The 22,963-nt window shown below is 46.9% G+C and overlaps 1 protein-coding gene and 1 long non-coding RNA gene across 4 annotated transcripts in view; one reads left to right on the top strand and one right to left on the bottom strand.

The window, feature by feature from the left end:
* The first annotated feature begins 387 nt into the window (after window positions 1-387).
* On the top strand, window positions 388-22,417 carry LOC115895483. Its single transcript, XR_004055674.1, has 4 exons — window positions 388-476; window positions 2,034-2,150; window positions 13,639-13,720; window positions 22,079-22,417. It is a non-coding gene; the product is annotated as an uncharacterized LOC115895483 (long non-coding RNA).
* The window catches only part of DYM (dymeclin), a 427,792-nt gene continuing 422,620 nt past the window's right edge, over window positions 17,792-22,963 (bottom strand). For all 3 annotated transcript variants that reach the window (XM_030925872.1, XM_030925870.1, XM_030925871.1), the window contains one exon: window positions 17,792-18,194. In XM_030925872.1, coding sequence (XP_030781732.1) covers window positions 18,045-18,194 — 150 coding nt within the window. In that variant the 3' untranslated portion in view covers window positions 17,792-18,044. The remainder of the gene's footprint in view (window positions 18,195-22,963) is intronic.

Here is a 22,963-nt window from a genome sequence, read left to right as displayed (position 1 = left end):
TTCTGTCCAGCACCTCTGAATGTGGGTGTACCCCAGGATCTCCACCTTAGCTTATGCTTATCTCCCATGCACAGGAACCCAAATCTATGTCCCTGGGGCAGACCACATTCTGGGTGGTCTGCGGGACGTCTCCTCGGCAGCTCAAAGCCCCCTGGCCCTGGTCCTGCCTCTCCTCCCAGACCTCCTGCGGCCTTTGTCCCGGTCACCTGGTCTACTGAGCTGCCTCTGGGGTGCCGCAGTGAGATGGTCCAGGGAGGTGCTGTGCAAATCAGGCCAGCCTGGAGGGCTGGTGGGGGACCCCGTGGCCTTCATCCCCAGGAGGAGGCAGAATCAGATTTCACGGGGAGAGAGCTGCCGGGAAGTGGTGGACCCCACGTTTCTGCTTCGGGGGTGGGCAGCTCTGCTAGGTGAGCAGAAAGCTCAGGCTGGCGGGGATGGCAAAGGAGCTGCTCTCGGACCCCCCATCCCGTGTGTGGGTGGGCGTATGTTGGGCAGGGAATGTGGCGTGGGGAGGGCCCCTGACAGAAGAGGAAGGCAGGGAAGTGTGGTTAGACGTGGAAGCACTGAGGGTCAGACCAAAGTAATGGGAAGTGTCTGGTGTTGTGGCTGAATTATGTTCCCCCAATTACTCCATTGAAGGCCTAACCCCTGGCACCTCAGAATGGGATTGTGTTGGAGATGGGTTTTTGTTGTTGTTGCTGTTTTTGAGACAGGGCCTCGCTCTGTCCCCCAGGCTGGAGTGCAGTGGCATGATCACGACTCTCCTCAGCCTCCACCTCCTGGGCTCAAGAGATCCTCCTGCCTCAGCCTCTGTGGTAGCTGGGATGATGGGTGTGTGCCACCATGCCTGGCTAATTTTTGTATTTTTTTTGTAGAGATGGGGTTTCGCCATGTCCCCCAGGCTAGTCTCAAACTCCTGGCCTCAGTCTCCCAAAGCAATGGGGTTACAGGCATGAGCCACTGTGCCTGGCCCGGAGATGGGGTTTTTAAAGGCAGTTAGTGAAGTTAAAGTGAGGTCATATCGGTGGGCCCTGATCCGACATGACAGATGTCCTTAAAAGAAGAGGAGATTAGGGCACAGACAAGACACAAACCAGGGGCAACAATGCGAGGCAGTGGCGGGAAGGTCGCCATCTGCAAGCCCCCAACTAAGGGCAGCTGCTCCAAGAGCCAGGCAGGCCTCAGCGCGTGAATACACCCGGATTCCACCTGGAGCCAAGAGAAAGGGTGTGTGAAGGGCGGTTTCGGATGAGACTGTGCCTTCCACCCCCAACTCCCTCACCAGCTGACTCTGTAGCCCCTCCCCCAATTCCTGAAGGTTCAGTCCTTTGCCACATGCAGAGAACCTAAAAGGAAATCTGGAGGTCCTTTAAGAAATGCCCCCCCACCCCACCTCCCAAGAGGCTGTATCGGCAACAGCCACCGAAGGTGCCCAAACACAGACGCCTGCGTGACTGTCATCCATTAACATCCCAGTTTTACAAACTTGTTCTAAAATTGCCCGAAGGACATGGAAAGCAGCCCCGCTTTGAAGATGCGCATTTTGAGATGGCCGCCTCACTACATCTGCTCTCCTGGTCTCTAGGCCCAGGAGGAGGCTGAGCTGGGGCTTCCTACTCTCTGTGGGATGGAGGGTGGTTGGTTGGAGGATGTCTCTCTGCCCTGGACACCCCCTGCTCTGCCAGCTCCATCCTGGTGGGGCTTGTACTGGTGCAGCCAGTGGCTGGGTGGGACTGACCCTGAGCAGGACTCACCTCTGAGTGCCCCCTCTCCACACACCCTGGCACCAGCCTCTCCCAATGACAACAGATTCTTCAGCCCCTATGTCCCTCAACCAACAACTGAGTCCCTCTGCCAAGTGGAAGCCTCCTCCTGGCCTCTGGGCAGGTCACCCTCCCCTCTGGCTTTCATGGCCGTCTGAGGTCTGTAGGGAAGAATGTCATCCCCATTATGCAGACTGGAGACCAGGGCACAGGAAGGGCCAGCTCCTCATCGCTGACGCTGCTGTTTTGCTTGTCCTGTGCCCTTGGCAGGGAATGGGAATGGCAGGACTGTAGTTGAGCTTTGGGAGCCCGAGAAGGAAGGACACTGGGGCTGGGCTGATCCAGGACAGCTTCCTGGAGGAGGTGGGATTTAAACTGGTCAGTGAGGTGAGTCCTCTTCAGAGGTGGCTAAGACCCAGGCTCTGGCCCCAGGCAGTTTCTTCTGCTTCCTCTACCCTCACCCAAAAGACAGATAGCCCCACCACAAGGCCCCCCATGCCAGGCTCTGGGCAGAGCTCTTGGGGCTAAGGTGCTGCTCCGCCCCCTTGCCTGGCCTTTGCATCTCTTCCACACACACTCGGGGAAATTCCCTCCATGAGGTTGTCATCCAGGTGAATTCAGGTCGGGACCAACATTGCTGGCAGCCTGCAGTGACAGCCGCCACCACTGAGCCCCTGCCATCTCTCCATCCCCCGCTTCCCAGGCACTTTGCATCTGTCATCTTGTGTACCACAGTCCTGCTTCTACAGGCTTGGCATTCCAGGTACAGATGGGGAAGCTGAGGCTCAGAGAGTCCAGTGTCAGCCCAGGCACACAGGTGCCCCTCGGTAGCCAGGCAGCTGCTCCAGGGCCAGGTTCTCTCCAGTGGGGCGGGGGCGGGGGGAGCACCCTGGTCTCTGCCCCAGCAGTAGTGGCCAGGAGGGAGCCAAGTGTGTGGGTTATCAGCTTCCGTTTTTTGGAACCCACTGTGGCCCCAACCCTGTGCCATGGCTTCTTGGTCTCAGGTGCATCTGGTCACCTCTCCTGTCCGGATGTTCCTGGGGACCTTACAGATGCCAGCTTGGCGATGGGGCTCCTGTGTGAAGCACATGGCATGACGCTGCCCTGAGTGGCTTCCTACATCATGGAGTCAGGGTCCCGACCGGGACACTGTGGGCCCAGGGAGGGGCATCTGAGCAGCTGGGCTGGCTGTCAGGACAACTGCCGAGTCTGGCCTTGAAGGGGGACAGTGCCTGACCCGGGAGATAGGACAGAAAGGGTGGTCCAGACAGAGCAAGAGGCAGGAGGACGAGTGAGGGTCTTGGGGGGCTAAGGCTACATCCCTCCCCTGAGACATCTCTCTGCCCAGCCCTGGCCCCCAGTGGGGTGGGTAGATAAAATCTAGCCCAGGGCTTCCTTGGGACCATCAGCCCTGAGTCTCCTCATGGCCCAGGGTGGGGGTAGCACGAGGCTAGGAGCCCATGAGGCGCTGGGGTCCAGAGCTGGGAGCCTGCAGACTCCTCCCAGGCTGGGGACTCCACTGTTATCCCTGGAAGGTTTTTGAGTTCCCCAGGCCAGGCGGGTGGGCCCCTTCAGGAGCTGGGCTGGGGCTGGGTTGGGGAGGGTGAGCTATGGCAAGGACAGATGTTTCCAGTTTGAGGGCTCAGGTTGCCATCAGTTATTCCACTAAACCCTGTTTCCTATTAAGCAGACTGTGAGAGGGAGAAGTCGCCTTCCATCATGCAGTCTCTCTCTCTCTCTCTCTCTCTCTCTCTCTCTCTCTGTGTGTGTGTATAGGGGTGCTGAGGACTGGCTGGGTCTCTCTCTCTCTCTCTCTCTCTGTGTGTGTATAGGGGTGCTGAGGACTGGCTGGGGAGGCCATGAAGGGCTATGGGCATGTCTGTTCTCCATGCCTCCTGGCCAACCATGGGCAGAACTGGCCTTTGTCCTGGGAACTGTCCCTTGGCCCCGGAGCAGCTTCATCTGACTGAAGGGCTGACAGCCAGGACTTGGGAGGGCTCTGGATGCAGGTTCTCACTACAAACCTGGCTATGACCTTCTCCTCTGCCCCTGGGGAAACTATGGCTGGTCACCTGCCCATCCCTGCCTTCCCCGTCCTTCTTCCTGAAGGAGTCTGTGTTAGTCTGTTTCATGTTGCTATAAAGGAGGCCTGAGGCTGGGTAATTTGTAGAGGTTTGATTGACTCATGGTTTTGCAGGCTGTACAGGAAGCATGGCACCAGCATCGGCTCAGCTTCTGGTGAGGCCAAAGGAAGCTTATAGTCATGGCTGAAGGCGTAGGGGGAGCCAGTGTATCACATGGTGAGAGAGGGAGCAAGAGAGCCAAGGGGGAGGCCCCAGACTCTTAAATGATCAGATCTAACTGAGCAACAACTCACTCATCCCCAAGGGAATGGCACTAAGCCATCCATGAGGGATCCACCCCCATGACCCAATACCTGCCACCAGGCCCTACCTCCACCACTGGGGATCACATGTCAACATGAGACCTGAAGGGGACAGACATCCCACATATCAGAGCCTGATTAATATCCTGGGACTCACTCTCCTCTCTGCAGCTAAGTAGGCTGGCCCCCGACCCTGATTTGGTTGGGGGCCATGATGGGGACTCCTCTCCTTGCCAATAATGGTTTAGGAATGGGTGTGGGAAACAGGCCTGGGCACGGATATGTGAAGGGGCCTCTGAGAGAGGAGCCCCACTCCTGAGCTGTACTCCAGATGAGATCATGCTTTGATGTAACACCAGGAGCTGTGGCAGCCCTCTTGTGAGTATGAGGGAAGCCAGCCAGAGGGTGTCAAGTACACAGGGACACAGCAGAGGACCTTAGGATGGCACTGAGCTGGTGCCTTCACCCTCGCTGGGGCTTCCTAACCTGTGAGATGACACCAGCTCTAGTTTCCTGAGGGCTTACCATTTCTAGACATAGTGCTAAATGCTCCCATTATTCAACTATTATTTCTTGTAATCAGGTAGATTACAAGGTGTGGGATGTGGATGTGCAGAAATCACACATAAATCCCTGCTCCCTGAGAAGATACATTCTCCATTAAAAAAAAAAATAGAGTCTTGCTCTGTCATCCAGGCTGGAATACAATGGCACAGTCATAGCTCACTGCAGCCTTGACCTCCTGGGCTTAAGGAATCCTCCCATCCCAGCCTCTTGAGCAGCTGGCACCACAAGCACACACCACCATATGCGGCTAATTTTTTTTTTTTTTTTAATGTAGAGACAAGGTCTCACTATGTTGTCCAACCTGGTCTCAAACTCCTGACTTCAAGTGACCCTTCTGTCTTGGCCTTCCAATGTGCTGGAATTATAGGTCCAGCCACATTCTCCATTCTTTGAATGCTATTTCACTTAAGCCTCAAACCATAGCATAAGCTGAAGTGCAGACATCAGGGTCTGTCTTTCAAGACACAGTCTTCCCACATAGACAGGGTTCTACAGACAGCAGAGGCTGGAAAGCAAAAGCCTTCATTCTCCAGGCACTTCTGAGGCTGGAGTTCTGCATGCAGCCCAGCTTTCTTCAAGAAGGGCTACCCAGCTGGGACTTGGAAAGTGGAGTGAGCATTGGGCACGGCAAGTGGGTGGGCATGTGGGCGAAGTGTGGCCCTTGGCTTCTCCAGGGCCATCGTGGGCAGAGTCTCATTACTGGTCTCTAGCTGCATGGCAGGACACCGAGTGTTGGGCAGGGCAGCAGCCACGTTGCCTCTCAGTACTGGGGAGCAGTTGGGAGTTTCCCCTGGCTGGGTACCATCCAAGCTTAGGTCCCTGGCTCACCCTGGAATTGGGCAGCTATCTAATATTCAGAAATAAACCCTTTTCCCCCCAAATCAGCTCAAGTAGATTACATGTTTACTGCAAATAACATCACCTAAAATGCACTTACGGGAGATGGTTGGTGGTAGATGGTGGGAATTCACTCAGTATGGGTAAAAAGCTGGTGTTTCTTGTTATGCAGTGGAAAAAGGTTAGGTCAAACTGTTGCCTCCTGTATGTAGGAAGGAAAGTCACAGCCAGACATGAGGCTGGTGCAGTCACAAGATGGAACTTTCTTCGGGTTTCTGTTATTTGGGGAGGGTGTGTGGTGCTCTCTGCAGGGGAAGGCAGCTGTGCATGGATGTTGGATAGGGAAAGAGAGACATCATTAAGTAACATCGTCCTTCGCCTGCATTTCCCACGGCCTAGAGCCCAAGCAAAGTCATGGTCTTCCTGGGCTTGCAAGTCAGAGGGTGCAGGTTGGGGTAGCCAGTGTGGCTGGAAGAAGAGGGACAAGATGCTAGAGAGGAAGGAGCCCCAAATTTGCCAGTAATTCCTCTTGTCACTGGCTAAGCTGAGCCTGTATAGAGCAAGACGCCAACCTAGAATTTTGAAAACATCTTCAAAAATGAAGACAAAAGAAAGGCATTTATAGATAGACAAAAGCTGAATTTGTCATCAGCATGGTGACCACCCTGTCCTGGACACCCGTTATGTCTACTAATGAGGAATAATCACATCATCATTTTTGGCAGCCACTACACACAACTGGAACTCCTAAATACTTTCCTGAGTGAAGCCACTGAGTGAGACTTGTTTTTCTAAATCCAAACCACCAGACGCAAAGGTTGAGCTCCACAATGGTTCCCGCCACATCTCATCCCTGGGACTCAGCCCGTTCCTCTCTCTGGATCCTCTCTATCATGTGCTGTATTGAGTAGCCCTGTCACCTCATCACTTACAAATGTGGAGAACATTCTTTCTCTATCTTCCTCCACACAGTGATAAAACTGTTGAACAGGGCTGGGCTGAGAAGCAGAGACCAGAGCCATCCCTCTAGAAATCATCCTTGGATCAGTGGTTCTCAAAGTCTCTGGGATTGGCACAACTTTGCGTTCTTAAAAACTGAGGACTCCTAAAAGCTTTTGTTTATGTGTGTTAGATCTGTCCATATTTAATAAAAAATTAAACAGAAATGTAAAAATATTAACTCACTGAAGAATAACAATACTAAACCCATGACAAGCTAACATAAATAACTTTTATGAAGAATACTATGTTTCAAAAGAAAAAAAGATTTGTGAAGAGTGGCATCGTTTTGCATTTTTGCAAATCTCTAGTGTCTGCCTTAATAGAAGACAGCTGGATTCTCATATCAGTTCCACATTCAATCTGTTGCAATATCACACACATGCAGCTTCTGGAAAACTCCACCAAACACTCATGAAAGAATGAAAGAGAAAAGGTAAATAACATGATGATGATGATGATGATGATGATGATGATGATAAAGAAAGCACCTTAGGGACCCCCAGGTCTCCGGATCCCACTTTGAGAACTATTGCTTAGGTCACCACCTCTCCACTGGCGAGCACCCTAACCCTCTAGGAACCCTGCCCAAAGAAGCAAATGGCCTGTTTTCGATGACTCTAACCTTGTTCCCTCACACTTGGGTATAGGAAGATGTAGAGACTGAGCCCCCAAGAGAACGTGTCAGCCTGAGCTCTCACAGCTGGCACTTGGAACTGGAACTCAGGCTCTGGAGTCATGGAAGATGACCACGGATGGGCGCCCACCCCCAATGCCTCCGTGATAGTTTGGCTGAGTTACATCCCTGGCTCACGTGCTAATCTGCCTCATCTCCCCGAGTGCAGTGAAGGACCCTAGAGGCCAGGAAGGAGGTCTCTTCTCTGACAAGCTTTTCCTGGGCCCCCTTCAGGGACAGTGAACCCACTCTGTCAGCTGCAATAGCAACATTTTCAAGGAAGCAATCCATGTCCCCATCCACACGGTGGGAGCTGGGTGCAAGGGGCTCCTCAATGTTCTGAAAAAATAAGGATTTCGAGGACAGTGGTGGGGTGTGGGAGAATGATGAGATGTGGGGTGTGGTGTGACTTCTCAGCCTCTTTCTTTGTCGTTCCTCTATCACAGGTGGGGCTGAGGCCCTGATGAGTACAGGCATGTGAGAAGATGGAAACGTAAACGGTAATGTCATGAGGATGTCACCCCCTTACACAGTGTCTCATGTAAACATCCCATTTCACAAGGAAGATGGTGACGTCAGGAAGTGTGGGGGACTTGCCAAGGCCACGCGGCCAGTGAATGCCAGAGTAGGGTGAAGAGTGGAGTTGCTTCCCCAAAGTCCAGGGTGGCCATGAGGGCTTTACATTTAAGTATCTCTCCATGGCCTTGGCTCAGAGCTGGGGGCCCAGAGCCCAGAGAGTAAATCTGTAAGTCTTTGTTTCGTTTTGTTTTGAGATAGGATTTCGCTCTGTCACCTAGGTTGGAGTCCAGTGGTGTAATCTCAGCTCACTGAAACCTCTGCCTCTGGGCTCAAGCTATCTTCCTTCCTTGGCCTCCCCAGCTGCTGGGATTACAGGTGTGCACTACACCTGGCTAATTTTTAAAATTTTCTGTAGAGACAGAGTTTCACCATGTTGCCCAGGCTGGTCTCAAGCAATCCTCCCACCTCAGCCTCTCAAGTGCTGGGATTACAGGTGTGAGCCACTGCACCTGGCCTATAGGTTTTAATTAAAGTACATCTGTAAGTTGTAGACATCCAGCAATGTAAGTATGGACTTTCTTCTTTTTCAAGCTTTTCTGTGCAATTCTGGATGTTTTGCATTTCCATGTAGATTTTAGAATCAATTTGTCAAGTTTTCCCATTCCTCCATCATACTGGGATTTGGACTGAGGTTGCATTGAATCCACAGATCAATTCTGAGGGAACCAACTCTAATACTGAGCCTTCCAACTCATGAATCTAATGATCCTGGAATGGTCCCTTATTTAGGGAACCCTTATTTAGATCTTTAGTTTCAATCACACTTTATTTTAGATTGATCTCTGAGTATTTAATGTTTTAAAGAATGCTATTGTAAATGGTTCATTTTTAAAATTTCACTAATTGTTTATTGCTAGCATCAGAAATACAAGTTATTTTTGCCTATAACCTTGTATCCAGAAACTTTAATTTTACTAGTTTATTGGCAAATTATTTTAAATTATCTATATCCTCAATCATGTCATTTACAAAAAATGATAGTTAATTTTCTTCTGACCCTACCCAACTAATTTAAAAGGAAATCTTGCCGTACTAGGTCAGGAACTCAGGTAATAGTTTCCTCAACATATAGCAAAATTGACTATCGCACAGTGTACATTTGTATACCCACCATCTGGATTCTACCATTCTAGATTTTACCAAGTTTACTATCCATCAAGCCATCCTTTTTTCCCTTTTCATGATGCATTTCAAAGTGATTTAAGGTACCAGTACACTCCCCCCTAAATAGGCATGCATAGCATTACCTAATGACATTTTGAATAGAAGTGATAAGACATCCTTTTTTTGCTTCTGATCTCAGAATGAAAGCTTTTGATATTTTAAGTATGATGTGTTTGCTGTAGTTTTATTTATTATTATTATTATTTTTTGAGACGGAGTCTTGCTCTGTCGCCCAGGCTGGAGTGCAGTGGCCGGATCTCAGCTCACTGCAAGCTCCGCCTCCCGGGTTTACGCCATTCTCCTGCCTCAGCCTCCTGAGTAGCTGGGACTACAGGTGCCCGCCACCTCGCCTGGCTGGTTTTTTGTATTTTTTAGTAGAGACAGCGTTTCACCGTGTTAGCCAGGGTGGTCTCGATCTCCTGACCCCGTGATCCGCCCGTCTCGGCCTCCCAAAGTGCTGGGATTACAGGCTTGAGCCACCGTGCCCGGCCTGCTGTAGTTTTAAAATAATATTTGTAAGATTAAGATAGATTCCATTTTTCCTAGTTTGCTAAGCATTTCTATCACTCAAGATTGCTGAATTTTATCACATTTTCCCCTGCATTTATTTAGATCATTTACTTTTCCTTCTGTATTCTGTTTATATGAATAACTCTAATTGATTTGTGAATGACAAATCCAATTTGATCATGATTTATTTTTACACATTGTATTTGTAGATTGGGGGTTTCTATTTGCTAACATTTGTTTAGACCTTTTGCATCTGTACCATGAGGACTGGCCTGTAATTTTCCTTTCTTGTATTGTTCTTGGCAGATTCTTCATATCTAAGGTTAAGCTGGTTTCATAAAACAAATTAGAAGGTTTTTCTATTTTCTGGGAGAGTTTGTCTAAAATTGGCATTATTTCGCTCTTAAATGTTTGGTTAAATTCACTACCAAAGCCATCTTGGTCTGTAAATTTCCTGTGGCAGATTGTAATTATGGACTCAATTTATGCACTACATATAGGATGATTCCAATGTTCAGGATCTTTTCATGTCAGTTTTGGAGAGGTTTTTTTTTTTTAATAGTTTGTTCATTTTATGCAAAATCTAAAAACAACTAATGAGGAATAGTTAATATATAAAAACTACACATATGTAATAAAGTGTACAATTTGATTAGACATATGTATACACCTATCACTGCAATGAAGATCACTTCGTCTAGATTTAAAATTTATTGGTATTCATAATATTCTCTTAAATATGTATACATATTTTTGAGACAAGGTCTCTCACTCCGTTGCCCAGGCTGGAGCGTGATGCCATGACCACAGCTCACTGCAGCCTCTACCTCCTGGGCTCAGGTAATCCTCCTACCTTAGCCACTCCAGTAGCTGGGACTACAGGCACACACCAGCATGCTCAGCTAATGTGTGTGTGTGTGTGTGTGTGTGTGTGTGTGTGTGTGTGTGTGTTTTCCTTTCTGATATTGGCTGTTCCTCTCTCCTGCCCTTTCTCCTTCCTTCTTTGATCAGTCTTTTAAGGGGTTATGAATCCTTTTATTTATTTATTTTGAGATGGAGTCTTGCTCTGTCGCCTAGGCTGGAATGCAGTGGCGCAATCTCTGCCCACTGAAACCTCCACCTCTCAGGTTCAAGCAATTCTCTTGCCTCAGCCTCTGGTGTAGCTGGGACCACAGATGTCCGCTGCCACACCCAGCTAATTTTTGTATTTTTAGTAGAGACAGGGTTTCACCATGTTGACCAGGCTGGTCTTGAACTCCTGACCTCAGGTGATCTGCCCACTTCAGCCTCCCGAAGCGCTGGGACTATAGGTGTGAGCCACCGTGCCCAGCCGATGAATCCTCTTAATCCTTTTAAACCCTTTTAAATAACCAACTTTTGACTTTGCTTCCCTTTATTGTATATCTGTGTTATCAGTAATTTGGCTTATTTTTGGGTTTCATTTGCGGTTTTTAAAATTTTTGAGGTAATTGCTTAATTGATTTTTAACCTTTCTTCTTTTCTAACATAAACATTTAAAGATACATATATGGGAACAATAGACACTAGGGACTCTGAAAGGAGTGAGGAAGGGAAGGAGAGAGGGAAGCAAGTGCTGAAAACCTTTCTGTTGGGCACTATGTTCACTATCTGGGTGACAGGATCATTAGAAGCCTCAGCATCACCAATATACTCTTGTAACAAACCTGAACACGTACTCTCTAAATTTAAAATCAAATTAAAAGACATCTTCTGAAGCATGGTTTTAGTTGCACCCCACAAGTTTTTTTCTCCATTAGTTTTGATATGTAGTATTTTCATGATCAGTTCAAAATATTTCAAATTTCCATTAAGATTTTTTTTTGACAGCTGGGTTACTTAGAAATCTATTTCTAAAAATATGAGGATTATAAAATTACCTTTTTGTAAATAAGTTGTCTTGATTCTATTCTGGTCAGAGGACGTATTTCATTTGAAGTATTTTCATGTTTGTTGAGACTTTTTTGTTTTTCTGAGAAAGGGTCTTGCTGTCACTCAGGCTGGAGTGCAGTAGTGCAATTATAGCTCACTGCAGCCTCGACCTCCTGGGCGCAAGTGATTCTCCTGCCTCATCTTCCCAAGTAGCTGGCGCTACAGACACATGCCACCATGGCCATCTAATTTTTTTATTTTTTGTAAACGTGGGGCCTCACTATGTTGCCCAAACCAGTCTCAAACTCCTGGGCTCAAGTGATTCTCCTGACTTGGCCTCGCAAAGTGCTGGTATTACAGATGTGAGCCACTGCGCCTAGTCTGTTGAAACTTTTATAGCCCAGTATTTTGAAGTGTGTGCCATTTGTATTCGATAAGTATGTTACTGAGTTTGGTGTCCTACACACATCCATTTGGTTTGCTCATTTCATTGCTTAAATCTTCTATAACTTGATTTTTGTATGCTAGCTTTTTTTCTACCTATTAACAAAATATGCACGTTGAAATATCACTCTGGTTGCATATTTGCCTAAATTTCCTATCAAATTTTCTTTTACATATTTTGAGTTTATGTTTTAAGTGCATATAAATTTAGATTATCTTTCTAGTAATTGAATTGACCCTTTCATTTCTTAAAAAAATTATTGCCTTAAAGTTTACTTAAATATATCTACACCAGTTTCCTCATGGTTACTGTTTGCTGGGTATGTATTTCTCCATCTTTTTCTTTCAAAATTTCTAAATTCATGTTTTAAAAGTGTCTCTTGTAAATAGCATATAGTTGTTTTTAAAACAAGGCTGACAATATTTGCCAACATTTGAGCATTAGTCCATTTACATTTAGTGTAATAAGGATTAATCATAAATAGCTTGCTTTCTATTTGTTCCACCTGTTTTGCTTTTTCTTCTTTCTCAAACTCTTTTGCAATTCTTAAATCTGTCCACTGAAATGATTATTCCAATTCTCTTATGTGGAAAGCTATACACGTTTATTGATATTTCAAATATTATCAGGCAAACATGACTTGTCAAAGACTAATATTAAATGGATTTTTATTCTCTTCTTGGATGATGCCAAGTGTCTTAGAACACTTAAAATTCCCACATAAATCCCTTTATTTTCATGCATTTTATTTCTCTATATATTTAAAGCTCCATAACACATAATTAATTATATGTAGTCAATACTTATGTGTCATTTTCATTGCTCTTCAATCCTTCCTAGGGCTCTGTCCTTATGTTTGGGATTATTTTCCTTCTGCCTGTAAAACACCTATTAAATTTTCCTTTAGGGGAGACGTGCTGATTAATTCTTCTAGCTGTTTCTCTAAAAATGTCTTCATATCCTCTTCATTTTTGCAGGATATTTTCCCAGATTAGAAATTTTTAGGTTGGCAGTCATTTTCTTTCAGAACCAGAAAAGGCAGTATTTAACTATCTTCCATTGTTTCTGCTGAGAAGGAGCTGTCAGTCTAATATTATTGCTCCTTTAATGGTTATATTCCCTCCTCCCATTCCAGCAGGTGTAAAATACTATTTTTCTTTGGTCGTCAACAGTTTTACTATGATGTTTCTAGGTGTGGATTGTTTTTATTTATCCCACTTCAAGTTTTTGTGGGAGGGATTCTTGAATTTTTGGTATGGTATCTTTCATGAGTTTTGGAAAAGTTCTCAGCTATTTATTTAAATATCCCTTTCTTCTCCTCTTTTGAGATGCCAACTACACTTAGGTCAGACATGCTCACTGTATCCTTTAAGTCTCTTACCCTCTATCCTCTATATTCTGTTTTTTTTTTTTTTTTTTTTTTTTTACTATGTAATTCCTGCTCCCACCCCTCAACCCCGAGTTTTCATCTTACTCATTCTCTTTTCAGTTATTTCTAATCTGCTCTTAGACCTGTTCACTATTCTTCTCATTACACTACTTTAGTTATAGAATTTCCAATGGACCTTTTACAGTTTCTAACTCTCTGCTGAAATTCTTGACCATGCGTCTCATTTTTTTGAACACAGTAAGCATAGCTGTTTTAAATTCTGTGACTAATGTATCTGGAGTCCTTTTGGATATTTCTATTGTCTATGTTTTCCTCTAATGGTTTTAATTCAAGTAATTAATGTTGTCTGGTCTTCTCCCATACCTGGGTATTTCTTATGGCAACAATGCAGAAATAATTTGAGGGCTTGGGTTATGCTCACTTCCTCCACAGAATTTGCATTTGCTTCAGCTGGGCACCTGAAGGCATCAGTAATCTGGTGCCTTCGACCAGATTCACCTCCGACCACATTCAGGTACTGAGGTGGTTTAGAAGTTGAACTGCAGTACCCATGAGTGATAGTCCAATGACAGTAGTGGAGGACCAACCCTCCAGCTAAGGACAATTTGGAAATCTGGTAAAAATATTTTAAAAATTTGCTTGAAGGATCCCAGAGCCAACAAGATAGTTAAGCATTACTTGTCCAGCTCTATGGGGCTGCTTTTCCTCTAGGGGATTTTGCTAATGCCAGAGGCTGTGTCTGAGCAGCTGACATTTAGATAGCCTTGTGAAGTCAGATTAGGGATTGGAGTATGACCTGACCAAGGGTCTTGGGACTACTGGTGAGTTCCCTTGCTTTGGATGGGACCTCTGAATAGCTATACCCTAATGAGATTAAATTTTATGTTTTAATATAATTCATACAAAATAAATATGCATTATTTGCTGTGGATCGTGTGCTATAATCTACTTTAGTTCTTCATATGCATAGCTAGTTTGGCTCTTCATCACTGAATAGAAACTCTGACCTCTTTGACTCCAGGAGGTGATGTAGGACACTGGAACAGTTCTGAATTTGGAGTCAGAAGGCCTAAGGATCAGTCCCTAAAATCAAGTGGCAACTACTGATATTGCAGGGATAGCGCCTAGGAGAGAATTAAGAGACCCAAAGGGTTGACCTTGCAAACTCCAGCCTATGAAGTATCAGCAAGTGCCGAAACTAATTTATGGCTCTGCAAAAAAAACGCAGAGTGACTCAGTTCTGCGGAGAGCTCTACCACCCAATGCAAAACCCTGGTTCCCCGGAATCTAAAGGACGAAATTTTGCTTAAAGTATGATATATTAACAAGTTTAGTGCTTAAAAGTTTTCCCCACTAAACATTTCTCTTGGATGTACCTTAGCAAGCTCTTAAGAAGTTGCTGAGTGTTCTGATGCTGGTCCTGTGTCCTTTCCACTTCCCATCGTCTCCTCCCCAGCTCCTGTGCTTTCCTTCCAGAGAGAAATGTGTGTGCAGTGTACTTTCTATGCTTCACCTTCAGGGACCTTTTCTTCTTTCCTTTCTCTGTCTTTGTCCTTGAGCTGTGTTGTCTGCACTGCTGAATGGTGGCAGTCCTGCTGCAAGGTTGTCGTTCATAGATTGTATGACACCAGCCTCAATGGGTGACTGTGGGAACTAGAGTTAGAATTCTGAAGCTTTTCTGCAAAGTGCCTTGAACTCTTGATAGGGAAGATGCTACTGAAAGGGACACATTCTTTTAAAAGTAAATATTGTGGCAGAAGTCTTTGTTGATAAAATGACACAATGCAGTAACAGCCTCTGATCTTGGGTAAAATCAGATGTTAATTTCCATCTGAACACATGATGATCCTATGTTGCATCATTACACATTTTTACTTTGTGTAAAAATTTCTAAGCAAACTAATACTCAAAATTAATGCAAGTATAATGAAAGTTTATCATTCAGATTTATTGCCATATAATAAATCTTTCACAAAAATAAGGAAGAAGCCTCTGGTGACTTTGTAGAGCTGAGGCAGTGATGGCATGTGGTGGGGCCTCCCTCCTGAGGGGGAGCCAGCATTGGGAGCATCACTTGCAGGCCTCCTTGGAGGCTGGTGCCCCAGCTGAGCTTTTAGCCAGTGAGTGCTTCTACTGTGTGATGAATGAGAAGAGAGAAAGAGGGGAGGGCAATCAGGGTTCTGGGGGCACCTCAGTGAGCCCGGAGGCCTGGAGGAGAGGCTGTATGATTCCCCAATCAGGCCTTCCTTGGGAGTGTACCCTATGTCAAGATGACTGGGTTTCTGAAGGGCCTCATTTCCTCCCACGACAAGCACTGACAGTCCTGCAGCCCAGGGACTGTCCTGTGGCACTGCCCAGCCCTCAGACTCAGTGGACAGTTCTGTGGTCCTGTCAGAAGCTCAGCTGCTCCACATGACCCTTAAACATTTAAACATTTTTTGGTTTAAAGGAAAAGGAAGCCAATCAAAATGCTGTGGAAACAAATTAAAGTTGCAAATTATTTCCCCACATAGGAAATACATACCCTTGCTACCTGAAATGATAATCATCACTCCCCCTGCTGGCTGAGAGTGCTGCTCCTCCTCCTTCAGACTGGCTCCTCTGCAAAGCTGACTAAGTATTAGTAGAAGCTGTTGCTGAGCCTTACCTCTAGCCTGGATGCCTTGTACATGCGCTCTGAGGTGAACACAGGAGTCAGAGGCTCCACTCCAGCAGTGACCGGAGGAGGCCTGACAGAACAAGCCCCTTGGGGACGGGCGGCAAGCTGCACTTGCCTCTGGGACCTTACCAGGGATGGGCCCTCCATGAGTCCCTCAGCCTCAGGGAGACTGTTTCATTCCTTCCAAACGAGGAAAAGGAAGCTGCCTGCCCTACCTCAACAGCCTCTGAGAGCGCCGCTTGGCCAGGCCTTCCCATGTGGAGCCCACACAGTGGTGCACTAAGATGCTGGCAGGGTTTTGACCTTTTACAGAGCTTGGGGTGACTGAGAATGGTTCCTCCAAGGCCCTCAGAAGATGTGATGGACCTGAATGACACAGGCCTGCAGCCCTGGGACACGGGACAGGAGAAGCCAGCCCTGACACAGATGAGCTGGCAGTGGATTCGAACAGTGTGCTCAGTCTCGTCTGGGCTTATGTGCTTTCTATGTTGAAGAGCAAATACTTTTTCTTTCAGAATAAAACTAGGCTCCTTATCTAGACTGTGAAGGGGCCTGTGAGGACACAGAGTGTGACTGGAAAGGAAAGTCCCAACTGGCCCTTAGTGCAGCCCCAGTGGCTGTTTCCTTCCGAGAAGCTCCTTCCTCCAGCTCAGGCACCAACATGCGGATCACACCAGCCCAGAAGGGTTTTTAAAAAACCAGAAACAAAGAGCAAAACATGCTTTTCATCCCACGTGGAATACAGTATGAACAAATTACTCTCCTTTTTCTATTAGTGTGTGTGAAGGAAAAAGACTTTTCAAATGAAGGTTTTCTTTTTCCTAATGATTAATACAGAGTAGATTAACTTAATTTGTGCTAGACTCTAATTTAATTCCAGCAACACTTCACAGACCATATTCACAGAAAAGTTAATCTGGGCTTTATGAGAGGTAGCCATTTTCTTTTCTTTTTTTTTTTTTTTTTTTGTTTTTTAGAGACAGGGTCTTGCTCTGTGGCTCAGGCTGGAGTGTAGTGGCACCTTCTTAGCTCACTGCAGCCTTGAACTCCTGGGCTCAGGCAATCCTCCCACCTTAGCTTCCTGAGTAGCTAGGACTACATAAATGTGCCACCATGCCTGGCTAATTTTTAAGTTTTTTGTAGAGATGGGATCTCACTATGTTGTCCAGGCTGGTCTCAGATTCCTGGGCTCAAGCGATTCTGCTGATTCAACCTCCCAAAGTGCTGGGATTACAAATGACAGCCACTGCATCCAGCCCATACTCCTTTTTAAGGAAAGATGCAGAGGTGTTAAAGATTAATATCAAATTGTCCAGGCATGGTGTTTATGAAATTATGGGCCCTCTGAGAGGCAACCAAACACACACACGACTTCATTTCTTTATTAATTCCTGCCTCGTCATCTTTTCTCATTGATGCTCCTTAATGTTAAAGGAATCTCTCTCTCACACACACACACACACACGTAAGACCAAAACAAATACCTTGAACATGCAAAAAAAAGTGTACACTGCTGAATAGTGTGCACTGTTGAATAGTGTACACTGTTGAATAGTATGCACTGTTGAATAGTGTGCACCGCTGAATAGTGTGCACCGTTGAACAGTGTATACTGTTGAATAGTGTGCACTGCTGAATAGTGTGCACTGTTGAATAGTGTATAGTTGAATAGTGTGCACTGCTGAACAGTGTGCACCGTTGAACAGTGTATACTGTTGAATAGTGTGCACTGCTGAATAGTGTGCACTGTTGAACAGTATACACTGTTGAATAGTGTGCACTGCTGAATAGTGTACACTGCTGAATAGTGTGCACTGCTGAATAGTGTACATGGTTGAATACTCTGCACTGTTGCAGTGTGATGTGCCTAGGGCATCAGAATCTTGGGGAAGCTCTAGGTTTTTGGCTTCGAAAGAAAACTGCATGTTGAATAGCAGGTTTTTACATTTATTATTGTTGTGTATTTCCTCCCCTTTTTGCACTACTATCTACGCTGAGTGATCTATTGCCAACTGGCACCAATTCTCCAAATCAAAGTGTGTGAGGAAAACACACTTGTGCAATCCTCTTTAACAGAAGATACACCAAGTAATCTGTCTGTCTACTTCTGTTACCCAGAAATAAAAGAACTTGAAGGGCTGCTTGGCTGGAGGGGTCCGGGTGGGAGCACATCCTGCTCTCAGTCGGAATCCATGGTGAACAGCTGGATGTCCTGCGGGTTCCAGTACAGGCCGACTGCTGAGTTGTAGACAAGAGACCAGACGTAGGGGATAAAAAACTCCTCAGGCTGCTCCTCTTCCACATATTTGAATTTCAATTCTGGAAATTTCTGCAATGAAAATAAGATGATTTTATAATCCCACAGTTCCATGCACAAGCAAAAGCGGTGGGAGTTTGCAGGTGGTGCTGTGGTGCGCGGGAAGCTCACCCACCCCTGGCAACTGGTCACAGGGCCTGAGAGATCTGGGGCTTTAAAATATTTCAGCTGTCAAATGGCTCCTGAGAAAATGTGAATTACCGATGGGGAGAGCAAATAGCACAATGGGTCCTGGTTGGCTAATGTCAGTTGGGCTGATAGTTCCCTGCTAGGGACCCCACCCTTGGTTACGGTATGATGAGAAATATCCCAGCTGAGACATGGACCCTGCCTGGGAGGCAGACAGGGCTCAGGCTGATATTCCCCAGAGTGTGACGCTGGGGACTGGCTCTTGAGAGGCACTGTCCTTAGGGTTCCGTCATTCTGGAGGTGAGGACCTTCCCCTCACAATCCTGAGCCCTGACGTGAAGGGGTAGGTGTGTGCCACCAGTGGAGGGGGGCTACTCTGGAGGAGCAGGGGTCTGGGGTGGCCAGCTTGCTCGGCCATAGCTTGGCCTCAGTCTCTTCCTCCTTAGAGGCAGGAGCAGTGGCTTCAGCTTTGCAGAGGGAGCCCGAGGCTGCTCCTCATGGAGGCTGGGAAAAGGCCTAGGCCTGGCTCTACAAACACCTCGCAGGTGCCCTGGTCTGCAAACTCCAGTCCTCTGCTATGTAAGAAGTCGCGCAGCTCAGCGGCGCTTGCGTTTTAGCACATCACTGGGATTTGGGCTTTTGATTTTCCACTTTTACTCCTGACCTATTAATTCCAGCCAGGGCAGAGGAAGTGATTCCACTTTCAGCAGCTTGAGGAGCGGCTAGAGTCTACCCAAGGCCCCTGGGCCGCTCCTTTGCCAAGGCATTGCTGGCTGGAGTAGCCGCAGCTTGGTGACCCTTGTCCCAGGTTGGGTGGGGAGAAAGGGGACAGGGTCCTGGGAGGAGGAGTATGGTGGAAGGCTGAGAGAGAGAGAGGGGGCTGCAATAGAGAAAGAGAGGAAACCACACACTTCCCCACATGCATCCATAGCCGCACTTATTATATTACATTGGAAGGCATGGCCCATAGGGCAGAGAGGTTTTTATCTGTTTTGTCAGCTGCTGCGTCCCCAGGGATATTAGCCAGGCACTTAATAAACAGATGAGTGAATGAATCAGTGAAGCAATCAACCATGTATTGAGGGCCAACTATGTCCCAGACACACTGTAGATGCTTCGTGTGTATTATCTAATTTAGTCCTTCTTATGGGAGTCCATTCATTTGTGCATTCACTCATTCTTCATTCTACTGACTCTCTGCTGCCAGGTACCAGGCAGGCACTGTGTGGGCCAGGGCCTAGAGATATGGAGGCGCAGTGGCCAAACCTAGCTCCTGTTCTCACGGAAAGTAAATCTTCATAGAGGATAGAGACAGAAACAGCAGCAGCAGTAACAAAAAATCAATAATAGCAGGGCAGCAAGGCAGGGAAGGACAAGGAGCCAGAAGGGAGGAGGTGGCAGCCAGATGAAGGGGAGGTGACGCTCCCCTGGAGGGCCCCGCATGGGGAAGGCCTGGGTGTGAGGCAGGAGGCACAACACACTGGAAGCTAAGGAAGAGATGGGGGAAGAGCACACACTGGGGAGCAGAGGTCAGACTCGGGAGCTGCACATAAGGTCCCAGAAACCTCTGAAGGGCCTGAAGGCTGCGGCATGAGAATGGCACTGTGCAGTGGCTGCTCCCATCACAGCGGGGAGAACTGGAGGGCATGGTGCAGCAGGCAGGGGCAGGAGCCTGGTCCAGGGAAGCGGGAAACAGGCCTGAATTAGGATGATGCTAGCTGGGTGGATTTAAAATATATTTAGGAAAGGGGAGGAGCAGGATGTGCATACCCACACCCACACCCACCACACACTCACACACACATTCATACAGACACACACACAGACATGCACACACAGATACACACACGGACACGCACACACACACACCACAGACTCACACACACAATACAAACACAACACATACAAAACACACACATCCACACCCATAACACACACAACACAGACAACACACCCAGACATGCATACACAGAGACACACACACACCAGACACACACACAACCAGACATGCACATACAGACACACAGATATGCACATACACACACCACACATACAACACATAGATACGTACACACACACAACACAAAACAGACACACACTCACATGTAGACACACCCAGACATGCACACAGACATGCACACACAGACACACCCACAGACACACCCACAGACACAACAGAGCCACAACACAGACACACACACGGACACACACACAATAACAAGAATTTTAAAGTAACATTTACAGTGATTAAAACTAAAAGCATCTGGACCAGGTATAGTAGCTCACGTCTGTAATTCCAGCACTTTGAGAAGACAAGGAAGGAGGATCACTTGAACCCAGGAGTTAAAGACCAGCCTGAGCAACCTAACAAGACCCTATCTTTACAAAAAATTTAACAATTAGCCAGATGTGACGGTGCACGTCTGTAGCTGCTCGAGAGGCTGAGATGGGAGGAGTGCTTGAGCCCAGGAGTTTGAGGCTTCAGTGAGCTAGAATCATGTCAGTCCTTTCCAGCCTGGGCCAAACAGTGATACCCTGTCTCCAAAAATAATTAAACCAAAAAATTAAATTTAAAAAATAAATTTAAGAAAACCAACGAAAAACATCTAAGTGCTGGGTCTTCAGAGTTCCAGAATGATCAGAGAGGAGCAGAGCAAAGCTGCAAAGACTTTGTGGCAAGAGTTACATCTTGAAAAAGTGTGTAAGAATTCCTAAAATGGAGGTTGTTCTGGCCATTGATGTAACTTCGACACATCAGACAGCACAGCCCCTGTCTGCTATGGCTTCAGTGATCAGCAACTCCCCACTTCGTGGCTACCAGACTGTTATATAAATAGGCGCCAAGCTCCAGCACTAAGATCTCCCCACGCCCTGCACCCCCACACTGCAGTCCCCTTTCCAAAACTACTCTAGTTCAATGAAACCCGAGCCTTTTCAGACCATCAGTGTTTCCTTCAGGCTCTCTGCCATCATCAGCGCAGGCTGGAAGTCTCAGTGTCTGCTGATGACATTGTTCATGACTGCAATAAAGGGGACAACTTCTTTAACTGGGCTCTTTGGGTCAGTCTGGCTGACAAAGTTTGATCAGCTCAAGATGTGGCTCTATTTCCAGCACTTGCTAGCATGAGCCAGAGCTCAATGAGGCCCCAGCTTTATCTTTATTTATTCTTTCCCTCCTCTCAGCTGACACCTAACGTCCCCAGCTTTCTATTCCCTCCTCGTTCACTCCTGAAGTCCCCTTGTCCCCCACCTTCCCTGCACAGTGCTTCTGGGTGTTCCCTAACTGCTGGTGGGGGTGTCTCCTAGGGCCTGGAGAGTTTGGGAGCCTCCTCACACACTGTGTTGATTCCAGCCTGACATGGGGTTCTCAGGTATGTGGGTGCTTAGAGGGAAGTCTTCATCATGGAATCAGGTGTCTTAGAGGTACCAACAAGATGATGTTCTTTTCTGTGAAAAATCAGCATTTGTAGCACGATGGGGGCAACAAGTAGCTCCCACCAACCCACGCTCCCCACACACCATGCCTGTCTGAAGCTCCCATGGCATCCTGGTCAGTCACCAAATGTCCCGCTGAGGCCAGTGTCAACCCCACGAAGAGAAGGTAAATTGGAGCTCAGAGAGGCTCAGTGCCCGGTGCAAGGTCGTGCAGCCTGCTGGAGTGGAGTCAGGTTTAAAGCCTGGGTCTGACTGTGTGCAAAGTTAGTTTGAAAAGTGACATCAGAGTTCCGGCCACCCTAATGATTCGTCCTTAAATTTGATTCCCTTAGGCTCCATGAAACCCTTCTGGGTGTGAGGCACAGAGCTCAACACGCTGCTGGTCCTTAAAAAAAGAACCACATGAGGGCAATCATGAGAGGACAGTGGTGCTATGTGAAGAAGAAATGAAACTCACCCATAATAAAGGAGATGAAAGTCCTAGTTCTTAGATGGCCTCAAAGTTTAGAAAACTTCACGCGTACTCAGAGAGAAGAGAGGGGCTGGGTGGGGCTGCAGAGTCCCCTCACGGCCTGTTTTCATTGAATAACATCTTATATTTCTATGTGGTAATGTCACTGTTAACACGCACTTCTCATTGTTAGAAATAAAAACGACTCAAAGATGTGAAAGCTTTTCTCCATTCAGTGACTTATGTGGGGGTTTTCCCATGAAGGCCTTAGGATAGGCTGTGAGGCAGCTTATGCGGGGCTGCTTTCTGCATCTCTAAGGAAGGTGGAATGGGAAATAAAACCAACAAACTGTAAACTGCTCTCAGAAGAATTCCTTCCAGCTGAATTACAGAAACTTAGGCAAGAGCCGCTACTAAGTTTATGGGCTGGCAGTAAGTTTTCCTGCCCTCATGGCTTTGGGGAAACTCTAACGACTATTCCGCTAGAAGGAGTAATGAGTCAAAGACTGTCTTGAAATCCTGCAAAAGAGGATCTGGGAAAAATACCTGGCACCCCCATGACTATCCTTCCCACCACCTGGTACAACCAGAGGTGAAAATGTCTCAAGTTGATGTCGAAACAATAATCCATTTCACCCTCCACAAAGGCACAGGATATCTCTCAGCAACAGAGATCTTTCCTCTAATTGGAAAGTACACTCTTTGGCTAGTAGTAACTATGGCTTTCAAATGTAGCAAACAAAATCTCAGGAACATTCAGTATATA

The sequence above is a fragment of the Rhinopithecus roxellana genome, chromosome 21, assembly GCF_007565055.1.
Source record: "Rhinopithecus roxellana isolate Shanxi Qingling chromosome 21, ASM756505v1, whole genome shotgun sequence".
NCBI classification, from domain to species: domain Eukaryota; kingdom Metazoa; phylum Chordata; class Mammalia; order Primates; family Cercopithecidae; genus Rhinopithecus; species Rhinopithecus roxellana.
Note: the sequence above shows the minus strand (reverse complement) of the source record. Positions and strands in the feature narration are given on the sequence as shown.